The sequence below is a fragment of the Neolamprologus multifasciatus genome, chromosome 16, assembly GCF_963576455.1.
Source record: "Neolamprologus multifasciatus chromosome 16, fNeoMul1.2, whole genome shotgun sequence".
Taxonomy (NCBI): Eukaryota; Metazoa; Chordata; class Actinopteri; order Cichliformes; family Cichlidae; genus Neolamprologus; species Neolamprologus multifasciatus.
This window is the reverse complement of record NC_140454.1, coordinates 1,333,899-1,355,753: the sequence shown is the minus strand read 5'-3', so window position 1 is coordinate 1,355,753 and position 21,855 is coordinate 1,333,899. Positions and strand designations below refer to the sequence as shown.

General features: G+C 42.2%; 1 protein-coding gene and 1 long non-coding RNA gene across 3 annotated transcripts in view; one reads left to right on the top strand and one right to left on the bottom strand.

Annotated features, from left to right (window-relative positions):
- kalrna (kalirin RhoGEF kinase a) overlaps positions 1–4,468 on the top strand; it is a 163,340-nt gene extending 158,872 nt beyond the window's left edge. For both annotated transcript variants that reach the window (XM_085136077.1, XM_085136078.1), the window contains one exon: positions 83–4,468. In XM_085136077.1, the coding sequence (XP_084992203.1) occupies positions 83–631 (549 nt within the window). In that variant the 3' untranslated portion in view covers positions 632–4,468. The remainder of the gene's footprint in view (positions 1–82) is intronic.
- LOC146499952 (uncharacterized) overlaps positions 1–21,855 on the bottom strand; it is a 167,171-nt gene that overhangs the window by 73,146 nt on the left and 72,170 nt on the right. The gene's annotated exons all lie outside the window — the stretch shown is intronic.

The window sequence follows — 21,855 nt, the reverse complement described above, 5'->3', positions numbered from 1 at the left end:
GCAGGTTTTTGTCACATATGAAAAGAAAAATATTGACAATTGTTGTTTGCTCATCTGTGTCATGACTCTGTTTTTGCTGCAGCCCGAGAACATCATGGTCAACCTCCATTCTCCCACGCCCAGTGTTAAGTTAATTGATTTCGGTGACGCTGTCCAGCTGTCTGCCCACCGCCGATACGTCCACCTCTTGCTCGGGAATCCAGAGTTTGCTGCGCCCGAGCTGATCCGTGGCGCTCCGGTCTCCGTGGCCACAGACATGTGGAGCTTGGGTGTTCTGGCGTATGTCATGCTCAGTGGCGTTTCTCCGTTTCTGGACGAGTCGCCGGAGGAAACCTGCATCAACATCTGCCGCCTAGACTTCTGCTTCCCAGACGAATACTTCTGCAACGTGAGCCAGGTGGCGAGGGATTTTGTGTCGTCGTTACTGCAGCAGGATCCCAGGAAGCGGCCGAGTGCTACTTCCTGTCTCCAACATCTGTGGATGGGTCGTGGAGGCGGGGAGTACTCCAAGACGCCGCTGGACACGGCGCGGTTGGCCACGTTTATCGATCGAAGGAGACAACTGCACGACGTTCGGCCCATTATGAACGTCAAAGGGCTGGTGAGCAGCGGCGTGGGAAACACGCTGTGATGGGATCTGAACTCCCACAGGAGCGTTTGATTGTGTGTCAGTGTGTGCGTGGGACAGATGTTTGGTGCTGGAATCTTCTTGCTTCTGCAGGACCCGATCAGTCACCTGTAGACCAAAACCTTAACCCCAGAATATTTATTTATTCTGTTACCTTGTTATTTGTTCATTTCAGCCATGACTCATGAAGCGCGTCAGGTAAACTGCCAAAACACCACAAGAACCCAAAGAAGTCAGCTGGACTAAGCTGGATGTGTTTACTCCAGTTTGCCGTCATGTAACGAACCGTTGGGGCTTTGCAGAGGCCTCTCGCTGAGCTGAGGACTCGTGCCGTTGATCTCAGGCTCTGGTGCTGAGGGTCCTGCACAAAGTGCTGTTTGAACTGCAGGTAGTTGGACAGTTGCAGGAACACCATGATGAGCCTGTTTCTAGTATATTTGTGATCATTTCCTTTCAAGGACAGTGTCCTAAAAATGATATTTGCATATCGATAAGCTTCAATATTTGCCCACAGTTTACTCGAATATGCTGGTATTCAAAACCTCTTCTCCAGTTTCTCTTCGTCACTTTTCTTTCTCCTGTTTTTACTCCTTTCAGGCAACAGATTACTACAGAGGTGGGAAATCACAAATACTCTGTTACAGTACTTAAGTAGGATTTTCAGGTATCTGTATTTACTCCCTACAATTTCATAAAATTCTATTCAATTCAATTTTATTTATACAGCGCCAAATCACAACAAAAGTCGCCTCAAGGCGCTTCATAGATACAGAGAAAAACCCAACAATCATATGACCCCCTATGAGCAGCACTTTGGTGACAGTGGGAAGGAAAAACTCCCTTTTAACAGGAAGAAACCTCCAGCAGAACCAGGCTCAGGGAGGGGCGGGGCCATCTGCTGTGATTGGTTGGGGTGAGAGAAGGAAGACAGGATAAAAGACATGCTGTGGAAGAGAGACAGAGGTTAATAACAGATATGATTCAATACAGAGAGGTCTGTTAACACATAGTGAGTGAGAAAGGTGACTGGAAAGGAAAAACTCAATGCATCATGGGAATCCCCCGGCAGCCTACGTCTATTGCAGCATAACTAAGGGAGGATTCAGGGTCACCTGGTCCAGCCCTAACTATATGCTTTAGCAAAAAGGAAAGTTTGAAGCCTAATCTTGAAAGCAGAGATAGTGTCTGTCTCCTGAATCCAAACTGGAAGCTGGTTCCACAGAAGAGGGGCCTGAAAACTGAAGGCTCTGCCTCCCATTCTACTTTTAAATACTCTAGGCTCATTATGCTACAAAAAGGCTCATTACTTTAGCTTCGACACATTTAAGGGGTCATATTATTATCATTTCACCCTCTGGAACAGATTTGAACCTAAATGTTGAGGACAGTAACATCGACGACAATCCTGTTACGACAAGAGGCAAAAACATCAGTTACACATCACACATACATTAATAGCTCTACTCGGGGGTTAAAGTGGACCGCAGCGATCTGGATACCATGAGCTGCGATGCACTTCAGCGTGTAGCTAGCACTACAGAAGAGGAAGTAACGATGTTTTAACTGGAAGATCATTTTAAATGTACCTTTAAACAACTCAACTAATATAAACACACAAAGTGAGAAATTACATTTAAATGTGTGTCTGTGAAGGTTCTCAGTCATCCAGGTCATCGTAGTCAAAGGAGCTTGCAAAGAAAAGCGTCTGGACTTCTTTAAGTTACTTGAAGACGTTTCACCTCTCTCAGGCTCTGTGAGTGGGCGTTAAGGCGCCTTAACGCCCACTCACATCCTGGGCCATCTGACCTCAGGAAATCACATGATAAGGTGGGGCCAGATTTCACAATGAACTCACCTGAAACTCTGGCTGATTGTGACCCACACCCAGTTCCACACCTTGGCTCAGGTGATTAGAGGATCATCAGGGGGTCCTTTTGTCCCTCTGTGGGGGGAAACTCCCACTAGGTTTATATCTGGGACTCTCCACCATTTGACCTTAGAACTGAAGAAGCTTCTCGGATGAAGGTGAAACGTCTTCAAGCAACTTAAAGAAGTCCAGACGCTTTTCTTTCCAAGCTCCTTTGACATTTAAATGTAGTTTTGAGTTTTTGGATCCATCCGTTTGTTTTCTCACACTGTCATACATCTGCAAGACAAATCAAAGGATTCTGACTTTGTGTCATTAAAAGGTTAAAAGAGCAGCTTAGTGCTGAGTTGGTTCATCTACAGCACTGCTTAAGTTTAAAGTAGTGTACGACGTTTGCCTGCTGCAGAGAACCTGTTGCGTTCATGCTCAGTGTTACATCTTGTTAAATTCACAAAGAGCAGCAGCAACACAAGTCAGTCGATCACAGCCTGTAGACAAAAAGTACACAATCAAAATGAATGGAGCTTATTTCGGTTTTCCCCACACAGCTGATCGGAGAGTTTTACACCTGCCAAATCCCACTTTAATCCCCGACTGTGTTCTTTTACTATTTCGGTGTTTCAGCAGTCACGAGGCTCAGTTTACATTTCTGTGCATTTTCACTTTTACTTGAGTTTAATCAGCAGTTTTCACCACGAGTGTCCATCGTTCTCCTAAAGTGACGACTGTCTGCGCTTTTGCCTCCTCTGCATATTTGATGACACAGTATTTGTGACTCACTCAAGCTAGAAACTGATAAAGTGTTACCGAAGCATCTGTAAGGATCTAAAACTTTGTTTGTTTTTCTAACATGACTTCATCACACGGAAAAGTCTCTCCGCAAAGAAAAATGACGCGTAGAATCATAATTTATGGAGAAACTGTTACCTGTAGCTGTCCTATAGGCCACATGAGTAAGGACTGCACTTTTCTATGATCTACCTTTAATTTATTAAATGTTTATTTATTTCAGGACAGAACTAAGGGTGTAATAGTTGCTCCGGGGATCTAGAGCAGTTCATTTACTCGACACATGGAGTTCAGAGGATGTGTGACTGTACAGCTGTGCAGCAGCGGACTCTGACTGAACTGTAGTGAATGTGCTGGACTGTCCTGAACTACAATAAACGGAGTTAAAATGCAAACATGTCGGCATCGCTTGACATTCAAGGAAGATCAAACAGCGTCTGGATCTTCTTCTTCTATGGACGACTACTGGACGTTAGCAGGATGCACCATGGACACAGTTTGCATCAGTGTTTACAGACTCTTAAAAAGTAGGTAGTTTACAGCCTAGTGAATAAAAATCAGGAAAGACCTGCATGTAAATCACCAGTAATGGTTTAGAAATCAGGTTACAAAACTGTCTGTTTCTGTAAGTAAAGCCTGTTGGTGTGAAGGTGGGGAACTCCACCCTGAAATCTTTTTTGTTGTTTGTTTACCAGTCGCTGCGGTGGTTGGATCTCATCCATTCAGCTTGTAAATGTGCTCGCGTGGCTGCAGAGCCTTTGGAGGAAGTGGCCGCTGTTCCTGGGAGGCAGATGTTAATAATGAATGTACTTTCTCGTGGAATGTGCTCTGTCGTCTGCTTTCACCCACTCGCCACACTCCCCGTTTTTCATTTAGCGTCGAACAGCAAAGCTCATTTGCATGCTTGGATACCAAACGGTCCACAGGAAGGAAGCAACTTTCATATCGGACGTCTGGTAAAATATTACCAAGCGTCTGTCACTGCAGCTGCAATCAGGTGTGTCCGAGTGCCGTTTTTCTTTTTTTACCACTCTCTCTTTCTAGTGGAGATTCTCGCTGTCTTACTGTGGACTTGTTGGTCTTGTTCGTTATTTGAACTAACAATAGCTGACGATGATCAGAGGAAAACTGCAGACTTCCCCAGTTTTTTTTGACCTCTCATGCAAAATAAATCGATAAATAAAAACGTTTCAAGCTGTGTCTTTAGGAAAGGTGCTCGATGAGGTCACAGACCGACTGGTCACTGGGGAAAATAAGTGTTTGCTGTTAGAGATGGCTGGCAGTTATTAAAGTTGGTCGCCGCCATCGCCAGGTATTCCAGGTATTCCAGGTATTCCAAATACAGCAGGCAACAATTCCATAACCAAAATAAATGAATCCCACCTAAAAACCTTCAGATAGAAGACAGGTAGCAGCAGAAATACAAACAAGTTTAACTGTTGTTGTGAGGTGCTAAATAAATAAAACTGGATCGACTTCATGACTGAGCCGTGATGGTGATGATGATGATGATGAAGGTAAGAATATACTAGCTGATGTTGCTCACCTGTTTCATGCCTGCTCAACATATCCCAGCGTTGTTGTTCACACGTGTCCAGTCCTGTACCCTCAGAACAGCGTTGTGTACAATAATTGCAAAAATGAGATGATAGTGTAAAATTGACACTGACATGTTTGTACTGCTGTTCTAGTCTTGGTGACTTACTGGCTCTTTTTAAACCAACTCTTTACCCGTACTGTCTGTTAGTACTTACAAAGTTATTAACTAAGTTTAATAAATAATACAGTTTAATTAATTAAAAAAGGAAATGTAAACTCACCTAACCGTGGTGGATGGGTGTGTGTGTTGTTTGGGGCCTTGATAGACTGATAGGAAGGCAAACCGGTCCATGGTGAGAGGCCAGACACCCATACGGAGGGCAAAAAGTAAGGGGCCAAATGCCCAGGTTCACTGTGCCCCCCCCCCCCCCCCCCCGAAGGCAGGCATGAGGAGGGACTGGACCTCAGCCTGTGGATGTGGGAGTAGTTTTGTCAGGCTTTTGACCAAGACTGCTTTAGGTAGGGATGGGTACCGGTATCTGGTACCATCATGGCACCGGTTCTGACATAAACGGTAGTAACCAGACCGAAAAGCAGCGCACATTTTGGTGCTTTATTTCCCTGAGCTGTGATACACTTTAGATTCTAGCCAATCATTTTACGTTTCCGAGGATAGTAGGCGGGTCCAGGTACGTACGTTCTTTTGGAGCAGAGCTAAAGATAAAAATGACCAAGGCAAAGCGGTCAAAAGTCTGGCTGTACTTCACAGTAAAAGATGCAAACTCAGCAGCCTGCTTTAGTGCTTTAAAGTGATACTGTGCAAAGGAGTCTGACGACAAACCTGGCGACGCATAGCGTTTTTTTAAAGCCGAGAAATGCGCCGTATTTGATAGCTTGCTGCGCGACCTCACACCGAGCACATCTACTGCGGGTGTGGTGCCTGTTATCGACCCGGAGTTAGCATCATCCCCCAAAAACTTGAAGAGGAGAGTCCAAAAAGGCTAAAATGACCAAAGAAAAAGTGGAAAACAGCTGAACATGAGAGGTTTTTGGACCAATTTTGTGTTCTCCATTCTTTAAGCACCGGTTTGAGCACCATTTAAGCACCAGCACCGTTTCTAAAGTACCGGTTTGGCACCGGTATCGGATAAAACCTAAACGATACCCATCCCTAGCTTCAGGTCTGCTTCAAACTGATTCTGCCAAAATGTCAGGCGTCTCGGGAGAGAAAGCCGTGCTCTACTCACGCTTCTGACCTAAAAATTATCTCTAGTTTTTGCAGAGGATGTGATTCTGCTGGCTTCATTAGGCGGTGGCCTCCAGAATGGTTCACGAGTGTGAAGCAGGGAAAATGAATTTCACCTTCAAGCCTGAGGCCGTGACTCTCAGCTGGTGAAGGGTGAAGTGTCCATACTGGGTCACAGTTGCTAAACCCAAGTGGAGTGTAAGTATTTCCTGGTCTTTTTCATGAGTGAGGAGAAGTGGGATGTTGGGACCGTGTCTGTAGTGATGCGAGGCGGGTGAGCATTAAACCTGGGTGACCCGGGACGTGCTGGAGAGATTATATCTGTGACCTGAGCAGAGGGAGGTCTGAGCTTTGCTACACAGGCTACTGCACCCATGATTTGGCCCAAGATGGATGGATAGGTGTGTGTTTTGATTGACTGACCAGAATCTGGGTTTAGGTCTTGCACATTTATAAACAGATCATTGGGAGAATAAAATAGCCAGAAGGCAAAAGGACAGATCAGGAACTCATTAGGATTATAGGTGCAATGTGCAAATGTTGGAACACTGTAAAATATGGAATCTGAACTGAACGCAATGATCTGTAAATCTCATGATCCAACGTCTCCTTCAAAATGGAGAATATGATGATATCCAGTGATTAAACTGAGAAATTGTAGCAGTTTAAGGAAAAACTTAAACTTTAATTTGGTGGCACCAACGTGTCAGAAAAGTACGCTGTCTGGTGTCCCCTCTTCTTTTAACAACGATCCATAAACGTCAGGGACCTGAGGAGACGAGTGGACTAGTGTCAGAGCAATGCTGTCTCATTGCTGGCTAATATAGGATTCTAGTTGCGTAACAGTCCTGGATCTTCTCTCTCTTACTTTTAATTTCACGATGTGGCAAATTAGTCTTCATTTGGTTGAAGGCCCTTTCTACAAAAAATCCAGCATGATCTTGGTTAAAGATTCACTGGAAAAGAGATTGTATGGGAGCTTGTGTTGGCCTTAAACCTGCACCTTTCAGCACTGATGGTGCCTTTCCAGATGTGTAAGCATCCAGTTCCAGGTACGTTTGCACCTCTATGTCATCAGAGAGACGAGCTTTAAAACTGAGTGCTGGTAACAGGCAACGAAGCTCCAGCACCTCATTATTTTGGAAAACATGGTGTCCATATTTTTTCTAGAAACAATAAAATCAGATTTTAAATGGCTTTGGTCCAGGAATGACTGGTGTTTGTGGATTTAACCTGTGTTTGTGGTGACAGGAAGCTATGTTCACACGTGATGTTTCTGGAAGTATTCCTGAGCCCATGCAGTGAATCGTGTGTCTGAGGGTCCAGACTCTGAGAATAATCTAAAAACAATGATGTAAATGATGAGTTATTATTTTTAAATTTACACTGAGGAACATTAATTAAAACCATCCACCTGTAGACAATTTGACTTTTTCAGCTGTGGTTTCAGATGCTTTTAAACCCTGATTAGGAATGAATCCTGTGCTCAGAGGTGCAGATATACATCTGAACAAGAGTTCATCCTCTGCATTTACTCAGTCTTCATTTAGTCGAGCACTCAGGGAGTTCATAAGATGTGAGGCATAACCTGGCCTTAAAAATGTGATATGTTAGAAATTCTGAGTATTTGAGCTCAATGAGGTGTTTGTTTCGTGTCCCCTATGTTCAGTGATTCCTGTAAACACGACCATTCTCTGCCAGGCCTGGAAAGTTTCAAGTAAAAACCACAAACCCAGTATTTCATCATCTGTGTGGACTCAAATTGATACTCAGTTCACAGCCTGTAAACTTTATAATATAAATATATAAATGAGACATATAATGAAAACATGACTGAATTTATCACTAACTAGACAATAATTAGCTGGCTTAGCATAGTTATTGCTAATGATTGTATTGAATTATGAGTTCTGGCTAGCTTCCACAGCAAGCCTTTGGTCTTGTCTCTCGCCTCTCACCCACAGTCTCTCCACTGTCGCCAAATAGTTCATATGGGCTCATCTGATTGTTGGGGTTTCTCTCTGTTACTGTGGAGAGCAGCTTGATGTGACTATTGTTGAGATTTAACTCTTTATAAGTAAAATAAAATTGAATCAAAGTGAAAAAAAACCCACACTGATAATTCTTTAACCAAAAGGGTGATTGAAAACATTATCTGGAAGTGCACCAATGGGTTCTTCAACGTTTCCAACTGTACCTGACGTGTACAGTAGCTCGGTGGTTTGTTGACATCAGTGCTCTCTCTTGATGAGAAGGAAAATAAACTAAATGTGAACTGAAATACTGCCAGTGAATCAAAATGTTTCCAGACTGCTGTGAATCATTAATCAGATCCATCCCAGCACCACTGGGATAATGTAAAAGGGAATTATGTGTGGACAGCTGCACTAACAATGAGCCCCACAGCCAAAGTTCAGGCTGTGTCAGTGTGGACTCTTCAGTCCTATGAAGCCTCTGTTATAACTTACCGGTCCGTATCCTGAGAGTGTTCATGCTGAGCTTTGTCCATCCAGAATCAGTGCTGATGATTTCACTGTGGAAGCAGCATATTTGAGTATAAAGTGCCTCTTACTTCATCCTGCCTGCTGGTTTGTTACTCTTTACAAAGAAACAACCTGCTTATTTGTATGTTTGCCACCAGTGTTGGTCAAGTTACTTGAAAAAAGTAATCAGTAACTAATTACTTTCCCAAAAGAGTAATCCCATTACTTTACCGATTACTTATTTTCAAAAGTAATTAATTACTTAGTTACTTAGTTACTTTTTAAAAACACAATTTACAACCTGAATAGGTGATAAAGTGATAGATCTTTCAGCCCAATTCTACTTTTTCTACATAATCATCATACAAAATGTAATCAAATGGAAAAGTCTCTTTTTAAAACTTGTTTTATTAGTTTTAATCTTTTAACTTTATGCATCAAGCAAACATTTAATTATCTGCAACATTCTCTGACTGGAAGAAATTTGTTTTTTTTTTGTGTGTTTACACTCAGTCTTTCAAATAGATGCAAGTAAAACTCAGCAGAAAATAAATAAAGTCAAAGACTAGCGGTGCTGTAGCTCTATTTTCACCTGTAAAGCAGGAGTGGGGTAGGCGGAGGGTTACCCTGGTGCAGGTGTGCAGCGGTCAGTGGAAGAATCCGCGAGTTTCTCTGTGAGTTTCCCATTACGTCGTAGCTACTCGGTGCTTGTTGGAAGTTTAGGGGTTTTTTCTCTGTAAAAAGAAGTTTTCTTCCCACGCACAACGGACACTAATGTTTTTGTCACTTTTTATGGAATCAAACTCAAAGTAAGGTCAGTACTTCCACGCTTTAAACGCTGCACGCTCATACTCTCTCTGCACTCGATATATGATCCATTGTTGATCTGCACACAGCTGTCGTCACGAACGTCGCACTCGCTTACGTCACTGTCATGAGACATTCTCGCAAAAAAATCACGGTTTTAGTAACGCAGTAACGCAGCGTTCCTACGGGAAAGTAACGGTAATCTAATTACCGTTTTTGCAATAGTAATCCCTCACTTTACTCGTTACTTGAAAAAAAGTAATCGGATTACAGTAACGGATTACAAGTAACGCATTACTGCCCATCTCTGTTTGCCACTGATAAATTGTATATAATAAAAGTTTCTATTTATGGTTATATATAGTATATATATCTTTGTAAGACCAAGACTATTTCCATTATTTTGAATGATATCTGCTTTACTTGTACATTGTACAGTGCCTCATAATTCAATATTAAAGGTCTGGACACACAGTGGACAGTTCGTGCATAGAGACAGACAACCATCCATTCTCCTTTTTACTTACAACCTTAAATCACCAATTATCAAATATCTCTTTGAGCAGTAGGAGGAAGCGCCTCCCAGTACCCAGAAGCACCTGCTGTTGGCACAAATGTTAGCCTAACTCTGTGTGCTCTGTAACCTCCAACAGCAGTCAGTTTGTCACAGTTTTCACGACAAATGCAATTAGAAAAAAAAGAAACGAGACCACAGAAGTACGGAAAGATCCCAAGAGTGAGTTTGTTAGCGCTCAGAGAGACGTCACACGCACACACACAATGTCACAGGTTAAAGCAGAATGCTGAATGAGCTGGACCTCTGTGTAACTTGTCATCTTGCTGCTGAAGAAATTAATTTTATACTGGAGGTAAATCAATGGCATGGTAAACAGAAAAGGAAAATATGGAGTTATAAATATGTTTAACAAGTTGTGGACACAATTTTCTTCTGTAACTTCATTTTGCATTTCAGGTGAAGCCAGATACATAACATACGTGTCTTTAATTTGCTTCTATGCCCCAAACTGGGCATCATTTTGTTCAATAAACATTTATTTATGTAGCACCAAATCAAAATAACAGTCGCCTCAATGTGCTGTATATTGTAAGGTAAAGACTCTGCAATAACACAGGAAACTCCAAGAATCAGATGACCGCCTGTAAGCAAGCGCTTTGGTGAGTAGAGTAGTAGTAGAGACGATGTCTGTCTCCCAAATCCAAACTGCGAGCTGGTTCCACAGAAGAGAGGCCTGGAAGCTGAAAGACTCCGCCTCCTATTCTACAAGCACAAGTTCGGCATCTCAGGGACGATGCCAGGTTAGAATGGAAACTGTAGTTAGGAGTAATGTATTACTCTCGATGGAGCTCGTTCCTTATGCTGCGTGACTAGATCATGGCGTCACTGGAAGCCGCCCTCCCGTGTTTTAAATCCACTTTAGAACAACACGCAGCAACACTACATGTGAGCGGACGGAGGGAGGTTTGGGGTCTTCACACAGCCCTGTTCTCTGTTAGCCATCGGGGGGGTGTCTGGGACGTCCAATTGGGGTCTGGGATGCGGGGCGGTCTGATGGCGATCTGCTTGTCTCCACCCCAGGGAAAAGGGTAACATCTCCTGGGTCTAGGTGCAGTTTCCCCCTCTGGGGGCGAGGGTACCTGGACCTGGGATATAGAGAATGTTTGGGGAGTGTGATTGTGTGTACAGTGTCTATTTATGTCTATCCCCACGTCGGGTGAGTGCTGAGTATTTGTATATGTGTGCATTAGGGTGGGAAGGCCTGTTTGTGTCTGCGTGCGCCTGTTCGTCTGTTTGTCAGGTCGGGTCTTAGACTCCACCTCTCTGGGAACATCTCAGGTCCTCTGAAGTATGGAGGCATATCTCCCCCCACCACACTGGCTGATGCCCTCAGGCGTCGGTGCGTTGGTGGTTCTTGGGCTGGGCGCTCAGGTAAGTACCGGCTCACTCCCAGTGGCTGCTTGGTGGAGCCTGGCGCCGGTGGCTCGGTCAGGCCCCTTCTGGGGGGTGGGGGGGCTCGGGCCTCTAGGCATGGTCAGACACTTTGAGATTTTGCTGGTCACCCACCCGTGCAAATCTCCCGTCCGGACGTCTGTAATGCTCAAAGTGTTGTATGGAATAAAGAGAATTGTGCTGATTAAAGTGATTGTTGAGTGAGCATTTATACAGCAAGTGTTGTTCTTCCTTCAGCCCAGAGATCAAAGAATTGGGATATTTAGCAACTTGCAGGACCCTCTGGTATGCACCTAGTTGGTCAGAGGTTCATCCTACAGCAAGATAATGACCCAAACCCAACTTAAATCTGTTGGGCATCTTTCTTGGCCTTCAGACAATAATTCTGATGGCTAAAGAACCAAACGAGACAAAAAGGCACTGACTCTGTGCAAAACTGGAGAAAAAAAAACAGTCAGAAAAGATGAGGAGTGAAATTGTGGGACCTCAATCTGTAAAACTATTCCTATTTTGGGGGGTTGTCTCATTGTTGGTTAAGGAGCCGCAAACTGCCTTTATCAACCAAGTTGCGGCTCCTGAAGACCATCGTTATACCGACAGCACTGTATGCAGCGGAGACTTGGAAATCAACTGCAAAGATCAACCGCCATCTTGACGTCTTCCAACAACGTTGTCTTCGACGGCTGCTCAAGATCACATATCGGGATCGCGTTACCAATGAAGAAGTATATCGCCGTGCGGGAGTAGAGCCGCTCCATGTCCAAGTCACCAAGCGTCGGTTCAGATTTGCCGGTCACATCCTTCGGCTACCGGACCGGAGACCTGCCCGTGTCGCGGTTCTGTGGAACCCGAAGAATGGAAAGAGACGGCGAGGAAGACCTAAAATAACATGGAGGAGGACTTTCCTTGAAGATTTACGTTCAGTCGAACTGTCATGGGATGAAGCAACAACTGCCGCGATAGACCGAGTTCGATGGCGTTCTCTTGTCACCCGATGCGCCGATGGCGCAGGAGGATCTAAGTCTAAGTCTAAGTAAGTCTCATTGTTGACCCTTTAGCGTGCCTGTTGATTTCAATAACAGTAAAGCAGCTGATCAATGTCCCAGATGTTTTTAGCCGTGGTGCTATACTCATATTTTAGTGGAATTGTTAAGCAATAGATAAAACCACTTAACAGCAGCTTGCAGCTCTTTTACTTGTTGTAATTTTGTTTTTAAAACTCTAGATGGTAGCATGGTCACGGTTTTGAAGTGTGGTCTACTTTCTTTCGCCGTCACAGACCCGTTATATCCTTAAGCTCTTCTAAGTGTCCAGCAGTTTCAGCTCCATCGTTGTTTACAATATTGAACTTGAAAAATGTAGGACTGCTTATCTGTATCTGCAGAATACAGTTTACAGGAAATGGCATGATTTCTGTGAATAAGTATTTGGGATTATTGTTGTACAGTCAGACACTCTATATGTCTGAAGTTATAATAGTCAAACATATTTGTTTTCATATATTACAACTTTATAATGTAAAGTTACAATGTAACTGCTGTGGGTGTAATGCACGAATAAAAGAAGCGCAGCACACTAGCTTAAGCTACAGAAGCAGTTATAAAAGATTAATCCTCCTCCGCTGCTCTAATTAATCCTCCATTAATTAGAGCAGCACCTCTAATTAATGACATCATTCTTCTAATAGTGTTGGTTTGGGGTCACTGCTATTGTTTAGCAGTAAATCACAATGAATTACCGTTTGGTTTCACTCAATTTATTCACTTGTGAATCAAAAAGAAAAATCAGCAATTCAGACGACAGCAAGCTGAGCTGGTGGGAAGAAGCGTTTCACTTTCAACAGCTGTGCACGACACTTTTGTACCCTAGTTTTGGATTCTAGCTGACCACTACAAGGCAACGTCCTATAGGTCCAGTTTGTCTTCAGCTACGTTTACTTTTAAAAAGCTGAACATTTGGCTCTTGGATGATAAGCTGGTGAGGCTAAACACTGCTCTGTGCCATGAGGAAGGCACTGAAGGTTTTTCAAAGGGGGGGGTTACTTGTTGTTGGTGTGTATGTGGAGGGTTGTCAGGAGGTCCCTCCTCTTGTCAGTCATGCTTAGCTGGTATTAGTGGGCTTTGTCATGAAGTTAACACACCACTGCAGTGGATGCCCCCCCCCCAAAAAAGACCCTAGGCCACACACACTAGAAAGTTAAGGACTAGACTCCACACACATTGATGTGGATATATCTATCACTGTCTTCTCTTCTTTTTTCCCACCGTGTCTGTTTGGACCCATTCTTTCTTTTTCTTTTACTTCCTCTCTCTCGTTTTTTAACAGCTTGATTCGTAGCACTTGGTGAATATGAATGAGAACGTGTCTGGATTCCAGAATGAGGAGTGTGTTTGCTGGGTTTCCACTGTGAAGTTTAAAAGCATAAAAGCATCATGTTGTGGATTTACCCTGCAGGTATATACAATACTCACACAAACACACCTGCACACACACACCAGGCTCCATGCCCAGAGCATCAGTTGAACAGTATTGTATTGCAGAAAGTAGTGTTGCTACAAAAATGGCATGCAAAAGGCAATTAACAATGCAAGAGACACAGACCATCATCACACGTATAAATGTCGGTCTGTCCTACACAAACCTGCAAAGAAAGTCAGTGTCAGTGAGTCCAGTTTCCTTCAGCATCCAAAGGCTCAGAAACAAACTGTGACAGGAAGAGGTCTGCAGACAAAGACACGACTGAGTCAGAGGACAAGTTTCTGAGCGTTAACAGCTGTGTGACGGCGGCTCACAGGACAACAGCTTCAAGCAGCTTAATAGTGGTCGTAGTGAGAAAGTCTCAGTTTCAGCTGTGAAGACTTCGAGCTGCAGGTTTGACAGGACGAGCTGCAGCAAGAAAGCCAGACGTCAGAATGAGACAAAGAGGCTTATTAAAACAGCCACACTGGACTACTGAAGACTGGAAGAAGGTATATGGGCTGATGAATCAAAAGAAAACTTCTGTTAATCACACAGGATCTTTGTACGGCGTCAAGAAGGTGAAAGGACGGTTCCACAGTGTGTGGCATCACCTGTCAAACATGAAGGAGGAAGTGTGATGGTCTGGGGCTGTTTGCTGATCCAGGGTCGGTGACTGAACCTAAACAGCTACCACAGCACCATGAAGCACCATGCAGGACCCTCTGGTATGCACCTAGTTGGTCGGGGGTTTATCCTGCAGCAAGATAATGACTCAAGCTGTGCCAGAACTACCTCAGGAAAAAGAACAGGATGGTGAGCTTGCAAACATGGAGTCCAGCACAGTCTCCAGACTGAAACCCAGTAGTCCCTGCGCTGCACTGCTTCTGGCTCCAAAGGAGCTGCTCTGGAAGAGGTTGGGACCCTGAACTTTGACTCTGACAACAGAGAACAACCAATGAAGCTCTCCCCAGCAGAACACCTGAGGTGCCTTTAAGGGCATGAGTGCCTCTATTGAGGCAACAAAGGACATTTAATTAACACCTGGTTCTCCAACGTTGGTTCTCCAACATTGGTTCTCCAACCAACCAATGTTGGTTCTCCAACATGTCCTTGAAAATAACAGTTTTGTTAAGTCCAAGAAATGTGAATTCCACACCAATACCATCTCCTTCCTCAGTCACGTAGTGGAGAAAGGACACATCAGCACTTCTTGGCGTTTGCCAGTCATTACTGCCAGTTTAATCAAAATATCTGTAAAACTGTTCTACCTCTCAGTGCTCTGACTCCTCCCGAGCTGCCATTCATGTGGAACAATGCTGCTCAGCCTTCACCACTCTTAAGAACCAGTTTGACACTGCCCAAAAGGTCATGGTTGAAGTGGATAATTCAGACTCCAGGGTCGTACAACAATGTAAATAAACTCACTGAACTTTCATTCCTGAGTCCAGCCAGACAAACCTTGCCAAAGATCAGGGTTTGGGTCTTCAACCTCCTAGGACCTGGTGTCCACATATGTGGACATCACATTTTGGGTTCCCTAGACCATAATACTAAATTTTGCTCTGCAAGGACCTGATATCCACTTACAAGGATGTTATACTGCCACTGTTCAATCGAAATTTAAAACGAATGTCCTCATATGTGGATCTCATTTTTCTCAGAAGCAAAAATCAGGTAAAAAAAAAAATCACGTAATTCTTTGTTTTTACATTCATCAGGTTCCAATCAGCCCAAATATCAAAGAGAAATTAAAAATGCCATGAAAGAGTTCAGATCTTAGGAGGTTAAAGAACTGCACAGTACAGTTCTGTATCATACCAGCTTAAACAAGCTGTACTGGATTTGTGGGCGATCGTGGCTCAAGAGTTGGGAGTTCGTCTTGTAATCGGAAGGTTGCCGGTTCGAGCCCCGGCTTAGACAGTCTCGGTCATTGTGTCCTTGGGCAAGACACTTCACCTCTCGCCTACTGGTGTTGGCCAGAGGGGCCAATGGTGCGATATGGCAGCCTCGCTTCTGTCAGTCTGTAGCTGCCTCCACCAGTGTGTGAATGAATAGTGGAATTGTAAAGCGCTTTAAGAGCCTTGAAAAGCGCTATATAAATGGTCTGCCTAGAGTTGTTCAAACTGACCAGATGGTTCACCTCGTTTTTGTACTGGTGAATGCAGTCACAGTCCTTGACTCGTACCCGTTGCCTTGCATGGAAAACTGCATAGACAGCATTGGAGCTGCCACCTACATAACAAAGCTAGATCTGTTAAAAGGGTACTGGCAGGTTCCTTTAACTAGCGGAGCCTCTGATATTTCAGCATTTGTTACTCCAAACCATTTCTTGCAGTACACATGTCTGCTGACTCTCCATGTCTGGTGTCAGCAGACATGGAGAGCTCCAAGAGCTATGGCTAGGTATCGCCAAACCATTTTCAAGCAGGTACTGTACCTCTTTTTTCATTAATTCCCTTTTGAGTGGGGGGCACCGGTATGCGTGTTGCTTAATAGGGCACGCATTACCCACGTCAATGTCATGGGTAAGACAAAACTATAAAGTCAAGAACAAATGTGAGTGAAATGGCAATGAAAGTAAAACAGGATTAGAGCTGATAGAAAGAGAGGGATTAAGATGGAAAGCTGATTAAAGGATACGCAGTGACACATGATGACAGCTCGTCAAAAGTAAAGAAACAGATATCCAGTTTTCCATCAGATGGAGTGTGTCTATTCAGAAGATTAGAAAGGCTGACACTCACAGACATTAAAACACATCATCAGTGAAGGAGCAAAACTATAAGTCAGCCTTTCATGACTTTCATTATGAAATTGTGATTTCTATCGTAGAGCTCGACTGCTTTTGTTCTGTAACCAATATTTTATAAGGGTAAGTTTTGTCAGAGCACTGTGGGGCAGTTCAGACAAATGAGAGGCAGTTGACCCACACACACACACACACAGACACAAAGAAGAAAATTGATGTGGTCTTGAGGAGTGAGACACAAGTGAGGCACTATATTCATGCAGAGGAGACCTGCATTGTTACATAATAACACACACTGGGCGGCAGGTATTTATTAAAGCTGATATTTGTTATAGTAGGTCACTTAAATACTACATGATGTTCAACAAAGTCTAGACTTTGGTTAACAGTGGAGTTTAACGGATTTACAACAACTTCCACTTCATCCATCCTCTAATCTTTATCAGGGTTGCTGGGGCCAGATGTGATAGGGTCAGAGACAGGGTCTATCACAGGGTTAGGGTAACACAAAGAGACAAACAACCATTTACATTAACAGGTCATTTAGAATCACCAATTAACCTAGAAAAACCCATAAACTGTGGGAGGAAACCAAGTGCCCTGAAAGGAATTAAACCAGTACCTTCTTGCTGTGAGGCAACAGTGCTAACCACTGCACCACCGAGCACCACCACAGCATTCACGAAAGTAGGAAAGCTACGATTAATTCAATTCAATTCAATTCAATTTTATTTATATAGCGCCAAATCACAACAAAAGTCGCCTCAAGGCGCTTCATAGATACAGAGAAAAACCCAACAATCACATGACCCCCTATGAGCAGCACTTTGGTGACAGTGGGAAGGAAAAACTCCCTTTTAACAGGAAGAAACCTCCGGCAGAACCAGGCTCAGGGAGGGGCGGGGCCATCTGCTGTGATTGGTTGGGGTGAGAGAAGGAAGACAGGATAAAGACATGCTGTGGAAGAGAGACAGAGATTAATAACAGATATGATTCAATGCAGAGAGGTCTGTTAATACATAGAGTGAGATTACCAGGCTTGATGCAGATTTTTCTTTACTTTTTTGTCCTTGACAGGTTAAACCACAATAAATAGCAACAGCATACACGTGGTGTGTGTAGTTATAACTCCAGTGGTTTCTTGTTCAACAAGAACAAATTTCCTGCAGATCCTACGTGATGTAATTACGTTCACCATAGAAACATCAAATTATTTTAAAGTTAGACTTTTGTAAATGTAACAACTGCCCACTTTTCTTTGTTCTATCATCCTGCACTGCATTTACAGGTTTGTCCAAGTCTAACCTTAAAAAGAGGACAGAACTCACACACAGTCTGCTTTTTTCTGCTGAAAAAAATCTAAATGAGGCGAGAAAAAAACTCTCTGACGTCTGCAGCCTCTGAGGAGAGATATTTCTACCTGTGACCGAGGTTTCTATGAAATATTGAAGTTAGCCCTCCAAAGATAGCGGTGAATGGCATTAAAGCAGAGTGGTGGTTCTGCAAAAGCCTAAAGAGACACTCAGCAGTTTGGAGAGGCCAGCCATAATCATATAATCTTTAAGACCTCATAGTACCGTATCAACCCAAAGGAGTGCTTTGCTCTCAGAATGCTGGCGTCGTTCTTGTTACTATTTCAAAGTTGAGTGATTATTAAAGTTAGAAAAATAAACTGGAGAATAACAGTATTGATAATTATCAATTTTACTGAAAGTAGATGTAAAGTTAGTTACATAATATCATATCTTAAAATGTTATTTTTGTAGAAAGTTATGAAGTCATTACTAGTTATAATTAGAGCAATGCTTGGTTCAAAAGAGCTCTGGCTTCTTGTCAGCCTGGCTACAGCACTGAAGAGAAAACTGGAGTTGTTCTTATTTTATTCAATCAGTGATCAATAGTAAGATGTTTTCACACAGATTTAATCTTTTTTCTTTTTCCTGGCTAAACACATTTCCTCTCCAGCTTACAGGTAATCTGCTTTAAGGTGTGCATTTGAGAGTTACAGGAAGTCAAGTACTTCTAATTTGAGAGTTCTTATTAGGAGGAGCCACAGTAGCTATATGTGGGAGTACACTTTAAGGTACTGCTCTGCACTGTGTTGGCACTAAAGAAGACAACAATAGAGGAATTATACCCTTAAACTTACAGTACTTAATGATAATGTATACTTTATTAGGGAATCTTCTCTCTCTCCATTTAACCCATTCACTCAGTGAAGCAGAGGACAGCTGTGTGTAGAGACCAGAGATGGGCAGTAACGCGTTACTTGTAACGCGTTAATGTAATCCGATTACTTTTTTCAAGTAACAAGTAAAGTAAGGGATTACTATTGCAAAAACGGTAATTAGATTACCGTTACTTTCCCGTAGGAACGCTGCGTTACTGCGTTACTAAAACCGTGATTTTTTTGCGAGAATGTCTCATGACAGTGACGTAAGCGAGTGCGACGTTCGTGACAACAGCTGTGTGCAGATCAACAATGGATCATATATCGAGTGCAGAGAGAGTATGAGCGTGCAGCATTTAAAGCGTGGAAGTACTGACCTTACTTTGAGTTTGATTCCATAAAAAGTGACAAAAACATTAGTGTCCGTTGTGCGTGGGAAGAAAACTTCTTTTTACAGCGAAAAAAACCCTAAACTTCCGAGCAAGCACCGAGTAGCTACGACGTAATGGGAAACTCACAGAGAAACTCGCGGATTCTTCCACTGACCGCTGCACACCTGCACCAGGGTAACCCTCCGCCTACCCCACTCCTGCTTTACAGGTGAAAATAGAGCAACAGGACCGCTAGTCTTTGACTTTATTTATTTTCTGCTGTGTTTTACTTGCATCTATTTGAAAGACTGAGTGTAAACACACAAAATATTTTATTTTATGTGCTGGAATGTGCAGAAAATAGGTTTAAATGTTAAACTAATTTCTTCCAGTCAGAGAATGTTGCAGATAATTAAATGTTTGCTTGATGCATAAAGTTAAAAGATTAAAACTAATAAAACAAGTTTTAAAAAGAGACTTTTCCATTTGATTACATTTTGTATGATGATTATGTAGAAAAAGTAGAATTGGGCTGAAAGATCTATCACTTTATCACCTATTCAGGTTGTAAATCGTGTTTTTAAAAAGTAACTAAGTAATTTTGAAAAAGTAATCAGTAAAGTAACGGGATTACTTTTTTGGGGAAGTAATCAGTTACTGCTTACTTTTTTCAAGTAACTTGACCAACACTGGTAGGGACAGTACCTTGCTCGCAGGTATCTCAGGTTAGCTGTTCAGCAGAATCGAACCACCGACCTTCCAATCATTGGGTTACCACTCTACCTACAGAGCTATCCCTACTCAACAGCACGTTCATAAAAGTGCTACCTTACTATCCCACTGCTGTGCAGTCCATTATTGTAACTTTGACTATTATTAAATAATGATTAGACAAAAGTGTCTCTGTGCCATCTGTCAGAACAAGATCTACAGTTAGATTAACGTTGTGGGCAGTGTTGGTAAAGTTACTGAAAAAAGTAATCAGTAACTAATTACTGATTACTTCCTCCAAAAAGTAATCCCGTTACTTTACTGATTACTTATTTTCAAAAGTAATTAGTTACTTAGTTACTTTTTAAACACGATTTACAACCTGAATAGGTGATAAAGTGATAGATCTTTCAGCCCAATTCTACTTTTTCTACATAATCATCATACAAAATGTAATCAAATGGAAAAGTCTCTTTTTAAAACTTGTTTTATTAGTTTTAATCTTTTAACTTTATGCAAACATAAATTAAATTATCTGCAACATTCTCTGACTGGAAGAAATCTGTTTAACATTTAAAGTCTGTGAAGGTTCTCAGTCTAATAGTTTAACATTTAAACCTATTTTCTGCACATTCCAGCACATAAAATAAAATAATTTTTTGTGTTTACACTCAGTCTTTCAAATAGATGCAAGTAAAACAGCAGAAAATAAATAAAATCAAAGACTAGCGGTCCTGTTGCTCTATTTTCACCTGTACAGCAGGAGTCATTTTGTCATTTTGAGTCATTTTGCTTCAGCATGACAGAGTACTCTACTGAAGCAACACTATAAACATGTGAAACTGTGAACCTGTTCATGACACAAATATACATTCACAATAATATCACTCATCAGCCGTTTTGTGGCTGCCATAATATGAAAGTACAATGTTTACAGATCATTTAGAGATACAGAGTTTTCCCTTTTTTCGTCTCTATTGCACCAACCTGTTCTCTCTCCCTATATCCCCTATTTCTATTCCCCCCCCCCCAGTCTGGCAGTCCAGACAGTAACAGACTTGTGCCTTTATTAATTTATAGTAAAGTTGTTTAAAGCCTGCCAGAGCTAAACTTAGTTCTAAAAGTAGCGCTGGTGTCATAAGACATTATGAGTGACCCGCTGTCTCCTGCTCTTTTCCTTTTTTGTCACTTATGTCTTAAGTCATCCAAAAGATTTGTGCTGATGTTTTGCATAGCATCAGTAAAAGTGTTCAGGGTGTTTGTGGCTCATGCTGCAGAATTGAGCTTTTTGCTCCTTTAACACAAAATTAATTGGCTGCTGCTAATCTTTGTTTTTCTATTTTAATATTTGTGTTTCCCCACTGAGAAGCCATTGTGAAGTTTGAACATCTATTGAAGAATGACTGTGTCTATACTCTGCAGTTTGTGCTACTGGTCTTTCAGGCTTTTACATTTGATGGCAGCCTCCTCAGCACAGAGCTGAACTCTGTGTCGACGTCGTCACTTTTCTGCATTCCTACCTCGTAATATTTTATCCCTTGTGTATTTTAGAATCATAACTTTAGCAAAAGAAGCAATGAAACACTATAAAAACACTTCTTTCCACATAAAACTATATTACTGGCAAATTGGATTAATAATCAAATATGAAAATAATTGTGCAGAAAAATGTCCTCTCTGTGTTATCTTGAAGACTTTTAGGACTCGTTTTAAATAGTTAACTATTTCATTAAATAATAATTCGTACTACAGTAATATGTTTGTAGTGGCTTTCCTGCAAGGACCACATATCATTGTTTTTGTTGTTATCTTTTGAATAGCTCAGAAAAGCAAGTCTACATCTTTCATGAGAGTATAATAAAATAAATGAGAAATCAGCAGAACTAAAGAGCTCGAGCACTGTGGGACATCGTTTATCTACAGTGGGATTAAAAATATTAATAAAAAATGAAGGTGGTGTGTTTTGAGAATAGCTGGTTAAACTTTGCCCATTTGGTCAACCAGCTGATTTCTCAGAGACACGAATCAGAAAGTACTGGCTGAGCACTTGTTCCACTTTCTTATTT